At 39.7% G+C, this 15,989-nt stretch overlaps 1 protein-coding gene across 1 annotated transcript in view; it reads right to left on the bottom strand.

The window, feature by feature from the left end:
* znf106a (zinc finger protein 106a) overlaps positions 1 to 15,989 on the bottom strand; it is a 29,886-nt gene that overhangs the window by 3,141 nt on the left and 10,756 nt on the right. The window contains exons 5-19 of the mRNA XM_061744298.1: positions 15,495 to 15,936; positions 15,336 to 15,405; positions 14,222 to 14,376; positions 13,041 to 13,101; positions 12,556 to 12,870; positions 9,959 to 10,694; positions 8,140 to 8,177; positions 7,243 to 7,388; positions 7,017 to 7,151; positions 5,084 to 5,200; positions 3,875 to 4,066; positions 2,972 to 3,034; positions 1,593 to 1,712; positions 1,433 to 1,504; positions 795 to 866 (exon numbers count right to left, since the gene is read on the bottom strand). Coding sequence (XP_061600282.1) covers positions 795 to 866; positions 1,433 to 1,504; positions 1,593 to 1,712; positions 2,972 to 3,034; positions 3,875 to 4,066; positions 5,084 to 5,200; positions 7,017 to 7,151; positions 7,243 to 7,388; positions 8,140 to 8,177; positions 9,959 to 10,694; positions 12,556 to 12,870; positions 13,041 to 13,101; positions 14,222 to 14,376; positions 15,336 to 15,405; positions 15,495 to 15,936 — 2,734 coding nt within the window. The remainder of the gene's footprint in view (positions 1 to 794; positions 867 to 1,432; positions 1,505 to 1,592; positions 1,713 to 2,971; positions 3,035 to 3,874; positions 4,067 to 5,083; positions 5,201 to 7,016; positions 7,152 to 7,242; positions 7,389 to 8,139; positions 8,178 to 9,958; positions 10,695 to 12,555; positions 12,871 to 13,040; positions 13,102 to 14,221; positions 14,377 to 15,335; positions 15,406 to 15,494; positions 15,937 to 15,989) is intronic.

Raw genomic sequence — 15,989 nt, 5'->3', positions numbered from 1 at the left:
AATTACAAAAACAAAAATGTCATACATTCTGGATTCATTACAAATCAACTGAAATATTGCAAGCCTTTTATTATTTTAATATTGCTGATCATGGCCTGCAGCTTAAGAAAACTCATATATCCAATACATTAAAAAAAAAAAAAAAAACTCACTGGGTTTGTATGTGTATATATATATGTGTGTGTGTATGCGTATGTATGCGTATATATATATATGTATATATATTAAATATAGTAATAATGCACATATATATGCCTTAGGTTTTTACCGGCATGGTATCAACCATTAATATGTGCAGACAAGGTGTAAAAAAAAAAGAAGAAAACTCAAATATCCTATCTCAAAAAATTTGAATATTCTGGGAATCTTAATCTTAAACTGTAAACCATAATCAGCAATATTAAAATAATAAAAGGCTTGCAATATTTCAGTTGATTTGTAATGAATCCAGAATGTATGACATTTTTGTTTTTTTTAAATTGCATTACAGAAAATAAAGAACTTTATCACAATATTCTAATTTTCTGAGACAGTCCTGTATTTAGATTGTCTTACGGGGACCTTGATTGCCATGAAAGGCGCCTGACAAATCAAACTAAAATGTATTAAAAAACAGAAACGAGGATTTCTCTTTAACAGTACTATATTTTTTACATTTAAAAACTTCTTCAGTAATTCATAAATCAGGCTCTTGACACATCCTGGATCTGTATAACAGCAGCTTAAATGCACCGTGGCAGCTCTCAAAGCCACGCCTGAGCTCCACGGCGCTCCCATTCATCCGTGCAGCTTACCCAGCAGCGGTGGTTCTGCGTCAGGTTCAGCTTGATGGCCTGCACGCTGCCGTCGTAACAGCCCGTGTAGATCTGAAACAGTCGTGGGAGGATTAAATCAAGTTTAACTCCAGTGAAAAGCAAAAACTCAAAATCTTACCAGGAATATTTGTCTTATTTCTAGTTAAAATGTCTCATTTTTAGTCAAAAAATCTCATTACACTTAAAACAAGAGTCATTACCAGAAAAATAACTTGTTATTTGACAAATTTCACCTGTTTCAAGTAAGTTTTCACTTGAAATAAGTAGAAAAATCTGCCAGTGGGACAAGATTTATCTTCTCATTACAACCAAAAAAATCTTGTTCCACTGGCAGATTTTTCTACATATTTTAAGTGAAAATCTACTTGAAACAGGTGAAAATTGTTGTTTTTTCCAGTGATGAGTCTTGTTTTAACTGTAATGAGATTTTTTTGACTAAAAATGAGACATCTTAACTAGAAATAAGACAAATATTGTATATAAGATTTTGAGTTTTTGCAGTGTTCATGACTCACTGAGGTTTTTCTTCCCCTCTGCACCAACATAATTCCTCTTTGGGGGTTAATATAAAATATAATCACGTATGAGTGAATTGAACTGAATCAAACTCCTCTCACCGTGTTTTTATGGATATCCATGCACAACACCATGTCCTTGTGGCCTCCGTACACCTGCAGCTGCTCCTGCGACTGCAGAGAGATAAACCTTCAGAATATGCACAACCAATATAAAGTTAGTAAATGTGCAGAGTGTGGTGTTTTTTTGGAGGGTGCAGACCTGTAAGTCGTAGACGCGGACCAGTTTGTCCAGGCAGGCGGTGACCATCACCTTCCCCAGCACGGCCACCACGGTGACAGCATGACTGTGGCCCTTGTAGACGTGCACCAGCTCCCCCGTCTGCACACAGGGCACAAACATCAGCTCTCAAACATCAACATCACTATCAGGTAGGGGTGTAACGATACACTAATCTCACGATACGGTACGATACACGATATTGAGGTCACGATAACGATATGATATTATAGCAGTATTTTTTAACAACCTTGAATGAGGAACATATGACTGGAAAAAATGTCTTTTATTTGAAAGACACAAAATACAAAACAATGCTGTGCGTTTGCCCTATTGTTACAGTTTGTAATGCTTTATAACTGTTTAAGTTTTAAAGAGAAAGCCAGGCCAACCATTTTCCACAAACTGAACTAAAAGTAAATGTCAGGTTTGCATTATGATCTTCAGTTTCATACAGGTAAAAATATTTTGCCACAAACTGAATAGTTTCTCTCATGTATGATTTGACTTTTTTCTTTTCCAGAAATTTAACAACTAAAATTAAATAAATAAATAAATAAAAGTAAATAAATACATACAATTTTACATCATAAAAAAGTTTGATTCATGCTCACCTTATAAGTGTAAGATTTATTTGTGTTAAGAAGGTTCTTTTGGTAATTCAGAGTTCATTCTTTTATAAATATATTCTTTATATTCTGATGTAAATCAGGGACTATAATGACACTAGTCAGTTTATCTGTAGTGATTAGTCTGTTTTAGATTGGGCGGAGTGATACGCCACAGTACGGCACTAGGTGCTGTGTTGATGTTCTAAAATCCTACACTGTTGAGGGACATTAAAGTACACTGGAACTCAGCAGAAGTTGTCCCCGTGTTTATCCTACTCACGACCCCAAAAAGGTTTAATTTAATAAGGTAAGGCTTAACTCTACACCAGCCTTACATAAGTAAAAAGTTCAGAGCTCAAAACCCTGCAAGAGTCCCGTGATCGGGACCAAAACGGTACTAGTTTCTTCTGAGCGGAGGAAGATTTTGGTCCGCGGGTCGAGGCGCGGTCGGCACGCGTGGTCAGATGTGCGTTACTAGTCACCACAATAGATTAATATTAATAACCCAATATCGCGATACAGTTTGTCACCTCCACGACACGTATCGTGACGTTTTTGTATCGCGAAATTTCGTGGCCCGATATATTGTTACACCCCTAATGTTTATGTGATAATAACTCGGGGGTTTATGTTCTGGTCTCTGGAAAGATCCTAGAGACAACTTATCTTGTAATAGACGCTTTATAAATAAAATGTAATTGAATTGAAAAAACTTGGAGCAAGCTTGTGTGGGACTAGACCTGAACTCACATGGATGTTGTGAGCGTACACAGAATGATCACTGGAGCCGCTGAACACCAGATCGTTCACCACCTGCAAAGGAGACAGAAAAGCAAAACTCAGACTAAAGAACATGCTGATAAAAAGTCTGCAGAGGTTTAATTGAGTGTAGCATCGTTGCGTTCCCTTTTCTGCAGGTGTATGTTTGTTTCCAGAACACAATACAACAATACACTGCAAAAACTCAAAATCTTACCAGGAATATTTGTCTTATTTCTAGTTAAAATGTCTCATTTTTAGTCAAAAAATCTCATTACACTTAAAACAAGAGTTATTACCAGAAAAATAACTTGTTATTTGACAATTTTCACCTGTTTCAAGTAAATTTTCACTTGAAATAAGTAGAAAAATCTGCCAGTGGGACAAGATTTATCTTCTTATTACAAGCAAAACAATCTTGTTTCACTGGCAGATTTTTCTACTTATTTTAAGTGAAAATCTACTTGAAACAGTTGAAAATTGTTGTTTTTTCCAGTGATGAGTCTTGTTTTAAGTATAATGAGATTTTTTTTTACTAAAAATGAGACATTCTAACTAGATATAAGACAAATATTCTTGTTAAGATTTTGAGTTTTTTCAATGTACACAGCCCAGAAATAATTCATTATACTATTCTGAACTCGACTTAGGCATTAAAATGTTTCAGCTAGTACAATTTTTAACCCAAACTGATGCAATGGGAAGCTTTTCTGATCTAATGTACAAACTGAGGCTTTAAACAGCAGCTATGGATGGAAACAAAGGTTGTGAAACCGTGACTACCTCCTTTTCTTTTTGCAGGTATATGCTTTGTAAATTCTTAGCTTGTTTTTGTCTTAGCTGTCATGACATGTATTCCAACAGTAACGAGGTTAGGCTTCAGCCTCGTCCCACCTTCATGCAGAGCACGCTCTTGGTGTGGCCCTTGAGCGTGCGCAGCAGCAGCCCGTTCCTGGCCCCTCTCACGCTGATGGTGTTGTCGTAAGAGCCCACCAGCAGGATCCTCTGTCCTCCCTCCTGCGACGACGCCAGGCAGCTGACGGCCCGCGGCCCGTGGCACTCAAACACATCCGCCTGCTTGTTTGTCTAAACAATCAATCGCAGAAACAATACATTTTTTTAAGTTTTCCTCAGACATCCATTCATATCAGACACGACACTCACAAGGACTTTTACCTTCCTTTGTGCCGGACTTCACACAATCAACGCACTTTACAATACAGAGGATGCCCCGGTCTGACCTCACCCCTCATTGCAATACATAAATTACCAATTCTAACTCTAATAATTATTCCTGGCATTATCATGATATATTGTTTCATAGTGTATTGTTATATTAAGTTATGAAATCTCATGGGATGTTAAACTATAGTATTATTCTATTGTTATATATTATAGTATGGTGATATCATTTTGTTATATGTTATAATATTATAAAAATGATTATGTTATATTAGGATATTACTATATTATTATGCTATATTTATATTATATCGTGCTACACCTCTCTATATGAAATTATTTGTTTACTTATTTATTCTCTAATTAATATTTTTAATTTATTTATCTACTTTCATCATATTATTGTATGTTAATAAATTAAAAAAAATAAAAATAAGGACCATCCCTATGGAACAATTTACCTACATCACTAAAATCAATATCTTCACTGGCTTTGTTCAAAAAACACTTGAAAAAAATCATTTTTTAGTTAAGATCAGAAACACTTTGCAACACTCTGGAGTTGTTAAATTGTACTTTTTTTCATTCAGTATTGTTTTTCTTTTTCATGTTAAATTGTCTTTTTCTGTTTTATATCATCTATTTCTATATTGTGTTTTTGCTTTTGCTGTTGTTATTGTTGTTTATGTTTGTTTTATAAAGGGGAGGCATTTTCATAAGCCTTTTTGGCTTCCACCTCTCCTGCACAATGCTTCATTTGACCTTTGTTTTTACTGTTCTGTTTTATTTGCAAAATAAACTAATCTAACAAAACATGTCTGAGCCATTTGTTTCTTCCTTCAGGGATTATTGTAGGTGTCATGAATAAGAATGTCTTCTGAAACAAACACTATTAAACAGCAGTAAACACTGGATTCTCACCCGGAGGTTGAACGTCACCACGGTGCCGTTAGCCAGACCAGCGTACAGCATCTTCCACCGGCTGTGCAGGCAGAGGACTCGGTCCGACAGGAGGAACTGCTGCTCCAGCTCTTGTGTCTGTGTGGAAAACATAACACTTGAAGCCACCGGCCCCTGATGCCACGGACCTGCAGGTCAAAACACTGCAGTAGTGATGCACCAAAATGAACATTTGTGGCCGAAACCGAAAATAATAATAAACACTTGGCCGAATACCGAATAACATACCGAACATGGTTCTTCGCAGTTTTTCCATTTATTTTGCCAATTTTTTCACCATTGCATATATCAAATAAATGTGCTTCAGGCATGCTTTTCAAAGAAAAAAATCTTTTACAAAATTACAAGGTAGAAATATTTATTGAACATGAACAACTGAACATTTCCCAGCTTTTTTTTAAATATTCCAGCAGACATTATACCAACAAAGCACAATAACTTAAAATAAATAAATTGGCAAAATAATTTTTTTGGCCATCTTTGAGCTTACATTAGGCCTATAACTGACTACTGAAAAATTGTAACATAGGCCTTAAAACTAAAAAAAAAAATGCATTTAATTAGGGCTGCACGATTCTGGACAAAATGAGAATCACGATTTTTTTGCTTAGAATTGAGATCACGATTCTCTCACGATTTTTTTTCCAATATAAAATGTATTGCACTTATTACTTTAACTTTGCAACAGCTGAACAAAAATATAATAACAATAAACATATCTTGTCTTCTTTACACAACTCTTTGAATAATTTAAACAATAATAACAATTTTGAACAATATTTGTTCCTCCCTGAGTTGAACACCCTTTCAGAAAGGGGACTTGTAACAGATCCTGTAGTTCTGAGGCAACACATTATTCCTCTGGCTGCTTTTTGCTGTAACAGCTGACATTGAACATAAAAACAATAAACATCTCTCTTGTCTTTAAATAATTTTAACAATAACAATTTTAACAATATGTATGTGCAATATGTGTCAGGTGATGAGAAAGGTAGATGTTTCTCCAAATGTAATCCACAATCATTAACAAAATATAACAAACATGACAACATGATAGTTGACCATGACAGGGCTACAACAACCTAGAACATAGGCCTAAAATTTTTTTTTTTTTTTTTTTTTTTTTTTTTTTTTTTTTTAAATCGTCGTCATTTGGAAATGAGATCGCGTTCAAGCATGAATCGAGATCGCGATTTTTTAACGATTAATCGTGCAGCCCTACATTTAATGCATTAAAGTGCATTGTAAAAAAAGTGAAAAAGAAGTGGATAAAACAAAATAAAGAAAAAGAAAATCACTCCCTTTCCCATACAAGTATTAATATGGGAAACATGCAAACAGATATGAGCCATCTGCTCCCCTTTTCATTAAATATTCATTATTATCTGTCAATAAAATTAACATTTTTCAAACATGTTTATTTATGTTCAAATTTAAAAATTATATACAAGATCTTCCTTCTTCTTTTCATAATTTCTTTTGTGTTAATTCCGATATTCATTCTTATGCCACAAGGCACAAAGATGATTTTAATTTATCGTTTTGTAGAACATGGAAACATCAATCTTTCATCACTTTCAGAGGCCCCCACTTGTGGAATTCACTCAATAAATCTCTTAAATCATCACCATCCTTGCCAATATTCAAAAAACATTTAAAGAACTTTCTTATTGTTTCATCTTAAATAAACTAAAACTAAACTAAGGGATTTATTTTCTTTTTATTTATTTTGTTTTATCCACTTCTGCGTCATCTAAACATGCCGTTATTAATTGTTCGTTTTTTTCCCCAGTTATTCCACCGAACACCGAAAGTGCTTTTTTTTCCATTCTCGGCCGAACAATTTGGGTTACCGAACATTCGGTGCATCACTACACTGCAGTTGTATTTCTACCTTGAGACTGTAGCAGCGGACCGTCTGGTCGCTGGAGCCCGAGTAGAGGCGATGGTGCAGGCACGGCACGGCCGACACCAGCAGGCAGCTGACTTTAGAGCTGTGGCCCTCGAACACGGCCACGCACTCGCGGCTCTGCAACAAATGGGTTTCTGTTGTTGCAACGGCCCAAAGAATTGACAAACAGCAGCAGCGGAAGAAGAAGCCCTTCTCCATCATCACCCACCTCCAGGTCAAAGGCTCTGACGGTGCGATCCCCTGAGCACGTGTACAGCCGCCCGTTGTGGATCTGCATGGCGTTCACCGCTTCCTGGTGGCCGTCGAAAAACCCTTCGCTAGGAATCTCGTCGCCACCGTGGTCAGAGGAAACATCTGAGACACAAACACATGAATCACAACTCAAGCACGAGGATCAGCTACATTAGGACCAGTACAACTAAATATACTGATACAGCCGAGATAACAAGCTCTTTTTTAGTTATTAAGACCTGCTAACATTTCTAATTAAACAACTAACGTATTTTCTGGACTATAAGCTGCACCTGTATATAAGCTGCATCTGCTCTATTTAAAAAAAAAAGATATGCAAGCCGCAGATATTTATGTTGTTAGATTAGATATTTACTACATGTACAGAAGGATTTTGAACTGTAAATGATGTACATGTTTGTACCTAAATAGATCATTTCCTAACAGTGTCTTTTAACACGGCAGCAACTTTGCTGATTAAAACGGGACAGAACCAAGAGAAAATAACCAGTATTTATTTATCTATTTATCTGTTTGAAATCTACTTCTACCTACTTCTATCTGCTAAAGAAGAAGTAGCGTATTCTTCTTTGCATTTATTTTGTCTTAGTTTTGATTCTAATTCCGGTTAGAGCGTCCCGAGCGTTGGAAGAAAAATCCACAGAATAGCCGCACCTTTGTATAAGCTGCATGGTTCAAAACCTATGAAAAAAGTAGCGCCTTATAGTCCAGAAAATACGGTAATCATATGATCTCTTTTTTCAAAGGATAGCTGACAGCTTTCGAGTTTGATCACCAGGAAAAACAATTTAGAAAACCGTTGCTGGACAGAGTACGGAGCTCACAACGTGATGGACTCCAGAGATGAGCGTACCTGAGGAGGTCTTGGGAAAGGTGAGGGGGGGCAAATCACTGTGGGAAGAAGATTGGAACATTTAGTTCAATTTAATAGATTTTCTACCCACAGACACAAAATAAAGACAAAATGTTAGTTGTTATGTCCACCGACCTCACTGATGTCCACGTCTGGATTCTCAACGTTTTGGAAAAGTGAGTAATACATTTTAATTTTCCTAAGACTAATAGCGTAGTCTAAACAAATGTTTTTCATGACTGTTTTTTGATAAGACAGACGGCTCAACAGGAGCTGGCTCTTTGAAGCAGACTGTGGTGAAGGACAGTTCCTGCTCGCAGCCCCGGCGCTCCTAATAGGACGCACCGCACACGTAATGTTTATCCCTTATGTAATAATCAAACGCCATAAATATCATTGAGCTGAGGTTGCACTGCAGCTAACTGAGTTAGCCGCACGTCAGGCTGAGTGAAAACATCTGTCCACGTAGAGCTTCACACTTAAAAAGCACTTTACGACAACTGCTGCTGGAGTTGGCGGACTGGGTTCTTATCATCAGTCTGGCAGAACATGAAGACGTCGGCCATTTCTTTGTCTATGGTTCCAGATCACATCCTCATCGGACATTTGGGATTTTATGTTAAAAGAAGGATGTCATTTATCTTTTGTTTTGAAAGATTCAACTTCAAAGTTTAGAAGCAGCTCGATGACGGCAGGTTTGCCGTCATCGTACACGTGTTCACACGTCTCCCTGCTGTAACAAAAAGGTAGCAGATGGAATTATAAATTACACAAATTATGTGTAATTTTTAGTTGCAATGCCACCAAGACCGGTTACCCAACGCAGGATGTGCAATATCTGTCTACCTCATAAACATCCTACCTGCTTTTTTTTGCAGTTTTTCTTTCTTTCCCATCCTGCACTACTTTTTATTTTTCATTCCAATGATTAAACTGTTTATATTTTGTAATTATATATTTTTTAACCTTTTTACCCTTTCCCTGCATGTGTGTGTTGAGTGTACTGCTGCTGCACAAAGCGAATTTCCCCATTGAGGGAGAAATAAAGGACAATCTAATCCAGGGGTCGGCACCCCCAAAATGTTGAAAGAGCCATATTGGACCAAAAACACAAAAAACAAATATGTCTGGAGCCGCAAAAAATGAAAAGTCTGTATAAAGCCTGAATTATGGTTTTGCGTTAAATCGTGTAACGCGGAACCATAAATCAGCCTTAAGCCTTAGAATGAAGGCAACAACTGCTGCATGTATCTACATTAGTTATAACTGGGGGAAGATTTTTTCATTATGTGCGAGAAAAAAGTCAAAATTTCGAGAAAAAAGTCGAAATGTCAAGATTACGGTAATGTTGAAGTACAATCTTGAGAAAAAAGACAAAATGTCGAGAAAAAAGTCGAAATGTTGAGTAAAAAGTCGAAATGTTGAGAAAAAAGTCAAATTTTCGAGAAAAAAGTCGAAATGTCGAGATTAAAAGAAAAAAAGAAAAAAAAGGAGAAAAAAAGGAAAAAAAGGTCAAACATTTTTGAAAAAGCTCCAAGGAGCCACTAGGGCGGCGCTAAAGAGCCGCTTGCGAGAGAGAGGGTTGCCGACCCCTGATCTAATCTAATCTAATCTAAATGGTTGCAGGATACATGTCGACATCACTGAAAATTAAAATCAGGCAAAACTGACTCAACAATTCCAACTGAAAGAGGTTTGCTGGTGCTGGCGCCTCCGAGCTGTAGAGGTTCAGGTGATACGACGTTAAGAGTGAGTGCAGTGTGACGTGTCTTGAAAGCTCAGACGTGTAAGTAAAGAGTTGGGTTTCATGTTGGCTCACCTCTCCGAGGATCTGCACAGATCCATCTCACTGGTGGAGGACACCTCGTTGCAGGCCAGCTTCTGCGGCCCAGGACAGGGGTCTGGAACCTGAGCGTCCACAGCCCCCGCCGGGGTGGTATCCATGTTCTCCTCTGAATCCAGGACGGGGGCGAACTGGGGAAGCTCCATCGTGTCTCCGGGGGGTTTCTGCTCCTCCCCGTCGGGTCTGGCGGCTTGACACGGCTTCTTTGAAGCCTTGTTGTTCCCGTCGCCCTCCCTGTCCTCTGCAGGCACGCTGGACGTGCTGACCTGGGAGCCCCCGCTGGGCCTCCTGCGCGGCCGCAGCCACCGCGGCCTCATGGCTTCCTCGTCCATCTCCGTGTCGGTGCTCTCGGGCTGCTCGGCCCCCTGGGCCTTCTTCAACTCCTTCCTCTTCTTCAGCTTCCTCACGCGCTTCCCACTCCTCAGTTCAGACGGAGACGCAGGCATGTTGAACACTAGATGGGACTGTGCTGACTGGATGTCTGCACCGTCCATGAAGCCCAGAGCCCCCGAGTCTCTCCTGCTGGGCGAGAGTTTGATGGAGGCTTTGGAGTCCAACATTGAAATGTCACAGTGATTTGATGCTTGGATGCCCCTTTCTGTCGTCTCTACGAGTGCTGACAACTGCTCTTTCCAGTCCGAAGGCTCCTGGCTGTTGGTTTGGTCGGGCTCGTGTGTTTTCTCGGGAGATGCTTCGTACTTGAGGGCAGGACCTGCAAAGCCAGTCAGATTTAAAGGGATCAACAGACTGCAGATTTACTTTTAAAGACACAAACTCTGTCCTTCAGGTGTTAAACTTACTTTGAGAAGATGTAACAGACTGAACACGGATTAAGAAAAGCAAGAACACATGGGAGAAGTAGGTGTTAAAAAAGTACTCTGTAGTATTTGGGATTTACATTTAACATCCGTCATGTCAGCGAGAGCGAGCCAGGATTCTAAATATATTCCCTGGTTCATCAAACATAAGCGAGACTTATACCTCTTCACCTATTTGGGTATTTTTGTATCATATCAAACTTCTCCAGCAGTTCCTGATCGTGGCTATCTTCCTCGGTATGTCGCTGCCACCTAAGTTCACTGGTAACAGCATGAAAGTGCGTCTTGTGGCGCCGTATACTGCTGTCAATCAACTAAAGTTACTTTCGTCAACCAAAATTAAGACTAAAAATCGTCGTCAACGAACCTTTATCACCTGAGGAAAACGAGACGAGACGCAACGAAAATGCTGGTCATGTGACGATACCGATAATTAAATATATAATGCAATATCGTAGATGAATAAAAACGAGACTAAAATGTAGATTACAAAATAAAAAAATCAGCTAAAATGTGTTTTCATTTTTGTTGACCAAAATGAAACGAAATGTTACAACAAAGATCGTTAATCTCCCTGTTTTCAGTAGTTTCTCTGGTTTAGTTCTGCTGGGTGACATTAGTCCTCAATCCCATTCGCTGCAGCGGGGAATCAAATCCAGAAGATGCAGCTGCAGAGTTAGAGGCTGATGCCGTTAATGCAGAGCTCTAGGTTCACGTCCATTAAAAACAAAGTTACATAGAGAAACGCAGGGATCTGCTCAGGGGCTGGAGAAGAAGAAGAAGAAGAAGAAGAAGATCCATCTTTGGATACACTTTCCTACATAGACGTGGAAAAGAAAACCCAATGTGTCGTCGAAAAAGAAAAAGACGGGGAGAAATGCGAGAAAATAAATGTTGTAAACTCAAATTAGAGTCTTCTGTATCTGGAATGAATGTATTCTTGAGTCAATAAGGTAACAATCAGCACTGGAGTTGAGGGGGGATGGCATAAAAAGGGTCCAAATCATCCCCCCTGTAAAACTGCCATCCCTCCTTTCCATCCCTTATGTCATTTTATCAATGAATGTGGTTTTACTGCTAGAGTCATCACCAGAAAAATAACACAATTTTTCTACTTATTTTAAGTGAAAATCTACTTGAAACAGGTGAAAATTGTTGTTTTTTCCAGTGATGAGTCTTGTTTTAAGTGTAATGACATTTTTTTACTAAAATGAGACATTTTAACTAGAAATAAGACAAATATTCTTGATAAGATTTTGAGTTTTTGCAGTGATCCATTTTACTTATCCTGTGAAGGACAGAGGCATATTGATAAGTTCAGAAAACTGCGGCTATATCATTCCTGCAGTATTTCTGCAGGTGTTTTGGTCACTGCTATTATTTGTAATATATGATATTATTTGTAATCAGCACAAGGAATCGCAAGGAATCCTGGTGTTTTGAGTCCAGGAAGTTCTTATAAACACGGAGAAACGCAAGACCAGGAGGAGACTAATCACTTCATAAATGTAATGAAGGATATGAACATTTCTGCATTCGTTATCCGTGCGTCGCTGGTTTGATCCAGATATCCCAAATTATTAATTACCATGTAAACAGGGATAACCCTGTTTGCTCACGCATGTAAACGGAATATTCCGAATGTTTCAGTAACCGGAATATTAGCAATAACCCGAATTTTGACTGCATGTAAATGTAGTCTATGTGTGTCTGGCAGAAGCAGGACAAAGGTCCAACTGCTCTCCACAATTCTACCTTGAGCGGTTGCAGCAGCAGATTCTTGCAGCTGCGGCGTGGTGCTATGAGCGCAGTGGTTCCCGCCGTGCCCCGGCTCCTGCTCCGAGCTGACGTAGACCGGGGACTGGGGCTCCTCCTTGATGACCACGGGGGTGGCGGTAGGACTGGGGCGGGGGGGCGAGGCACATCCTGCAGCAGGGCCGGGGCCGGGGCTGGGAACCTCGGTGCTGATGCCAGGGGAGCGTCTGGCAGGGGAGGACACTTGAGGCTCGGCTCCAAACGAATCCACCTTCTCTTCTTTCAGTTCAAGCTGAGGCGTCTCCTCCGTAGTACCTGCCGGGGAACAAACAAACCAAAAAACCAGACTCACTCGTAGCTCAAACACAGCTGTGGTGGTTCCTGCTGTTGATGTAATCCATTGATTTCTCAAAAAATATGCAGTAAAAATAAAGTTTAGTCCCTTCCTTGCATCAGGATTGTTGTTTGTTTGCATGTTTCTTTACCTTGCATCCCTTTCAGTAACTCAATGCGCTTGTTTCTGAGAGTGCTCATCTCCGCTGTCGTCTGAAGAAAGATAAAGAACAGACAAAGTCCCATGAAAACCACTGGGAGATAAAAAAGTATTCCTGTAAATATGCAACATTAAGGTAATAACTACCTCAAAACGACCTAAAATAAGTATTTAATTACAAACACGCAATGAAACACATCGGTTATCCTGTAGTAGCCAGAATAATGAGCTACTCACAATGACTGAATCCTACACAAAACTACACACAAACACAGAGCCAGCTTGCAGTGAGGCACCACAAATGAAAGGTGAGTTTAGTATGTACATGCTTTAATGATAGAGTAATCCATCGTTTTTTCACAGGGGTTACGTCCCAAAAAGAACCCGTGATAGGTGCAATCCGCAAATTATCAACCCTCGTTTTTTTTTTACAATTATTGTACAAGACTTCAAATTGCGGAGAAAATGAAAAATGATTATGGAAAAAAAATACAATAAGTACAGTAGTATTGTGACTGGCACGAATTTCACTGCTCTCCATAAGACTGTTGAACTCAAAAATGAAAGGATTATAATGACCAAACTGTTTTTTTTTAATGAAAAGCTGCATATTCTTTTATTATTTTCATATTTTTAAGCACTCAAGCACCTTTTTAAGTTGAGTTAAAATGTAGTTTTAGTTAAGTTGAGTTAGGACGTTTTTAAACTGTATCATTATTTGCTTTTCTGAGCCAGAGGCAACGAAATTTCGTTCCCAGTGCACTGTGTGTTACATGTGTCCTGAAAATGACAAATAAAAACTATCGTATCGTATCGTATTCTGACTGTCGCTGCATCCTGACTCGCTCTGTAGCGTCTTTTTCTTCTAAAGCCCGCGGTGCAGGTGTGTTTTTTCCAGAGAAGAACATAGTTATGGGTAGTTCTTTTTTCTTCTGGGCAAAAACATCCTTATAAACCAACATGCCACCATGGATTATATTTGGGAACTGTAGCGGGGAGACTGTTTAGCCAATCAGAATGCAGAACATGATGCACAATGCAAATCCGTGAAGCAGCGAGACGTGAAAGGTGAACCGCGTTATGGCGAGGGATTACTGTAATACATGATGCCAGACACACACAGACTGTAACTGCAGAGTTTCCCCCCAGTGGAGCTGCTGAGTGAAGACACACCTGCTGCTTGGCCATCATGAGCCGCTGCACCTCCAGGTAAGCCGCCTCCAGCGCAGCGCGGGCCTTGATCAGACTGGTGTCCACGGTCTGCAGGGACCGGCTCAGCTCCTCCTCCCGCAGGGACACGGCAAGCAGCTGGTCGATCTGCAAACGCTCTGCTCCCAGCAAAGGAAACACAATTTGAACATCTGTGACAGCAAAATAAAGCAGTGTGTATCCATCGTCAAAAAAATTCTCCACAATAAGAATTTGTCATCTCGCGGTAAAAATGATAAATTCCCGTTGATGACGTTTTTGTGTAAAGTCGGATTTATGGTTCTGCGTTAAATCGACGCACAACGTACGTGAAGGAAGGAAGGAAGGAAGGAAGGAAGGAAGGAAGGAAGGAAGGAAGGAAGGAAGGAAGGAAGGAAGGAAGGAAGGAAGGAAGGAAGAAAGATATGAGCCAGAAAGAAAGATATGAGCCAGAAAGAAAGAAAGAAAGAAAGAAAGAAAGAAAGAAAGAAAGAAATGAGCCAGAAAGAAAGAAAGAAAAATATGAGCCAGAAAGAAAGAAAGAAAAATATGAGCCAGAAAGAAAGAAAGAAAGAAAGAAAGAAATGAGCCAGAAAGAAAGAAAGAAAGAAAGAAAGAAAGAAAGAAAGAAAGATAGATATGAGCCAGAAAGAAAGAAAGAAAAATATGAGCCAGAAAGAAAGAAAGAAAGAAAGATAGAAATGAGCCAGAAAGAAAGAAAGAAAGAAAGAAAGAAAGAAAGAAATGAGCAAGAAAGAAAGAAAGAAAGAAAGAAAGAAAGAAAGAAAGAAAGAAAGAAAGAAAGAAAGAAAGAAAGAAAGAAAGAAAGAAAGAAAGAAAGAAAGAAAGAAAGAAAGAAAGAAAGAAAGAAAGAAAGAAAGATAAATTCCCATTAGTGTAGTTTAGTAGCATTTAGTATCTTTTAGAGCAGTGTTTTGGGGGCTCCAAAGACTGAATGTGGGGATAGATTTAAAGTTACAAAGGTGGAGTTGAATTGGTATTTTTTTTAATCGTCATTTTTATCGTTATCGGGATAAATGCCAGAAATTATTGTGATACATTTTTTAGTCCATACCGCCCATCCCTACGGGACACGCACCTCGTTTGGACTTGACCTTCCTCCTCTTGCTGTTGTGCTCCACGGAAGAAGCCTCTGTGCTCGGCGCATCCTAAACATGTGAGGGAGGAATCCCAGATTATTATGCTGCTTAGAATAAAACTACAAAAACGACTTGAAAACAGCGTTTCCCAAACTCACCCCGGCAGCTCTGCGCCTCTTTCCGGTCCCTTGGCCGTCGTGTTGCTCTGCTCCTGAGCTGCTGTCCCCGAGCGCTGAGTCGGATCGCTGGAGAACTCTCACCGTGGCCGATGTCAGTTTCTCCGGCTGCCTCCGTGTTTCGGCGTCTGACTGAGAGGGATCCTCTGGACCTTTCTGAGCAGGTGTGCAGCTGTGGGAGACGGTGGGCTGCTGCTGCTCCGGGCTGAGGGCTCGGCCCTGTGCTGGTTCCTCCACCTTTACCGATGACAGCAGGGAATGTGTGGGAGCAGGAGCGAGGCTGCTCTCCGACAGGGAGCGTTTCCGGGACGTGCCCTGGGAAGAGCTGTCCATGGAGTCCCAGGGAAAAGCCTCCAGGAGCGCTACGTCTTCGTCCTCCTGGCTCTGGTACTCCTGCTCATGGGAAACCATCTCTATTCCAAACCTGGAGCACGGGCAGAAAAACACGTCAAAACAATCACCCCTAAACATTTAGGC

This window comes from Cololabis saira, chromosome 16 (assembly GCF_033807715.1).
Source record: "Cololabis saira isolate AMF1-May2022 chromosome 16, fColSai1.1, whole genome shotgun sequence".
NCBI lineage: Eukaryota > Metazoa > Chordata > Actinopteri > Beloniformes > Belonidae > Cololabis > Cololabis saira.
Note: the sequence above shows the minus strand (reverse complement) of the source record. Positions and strands in the feature narration are given on the sequence as shown.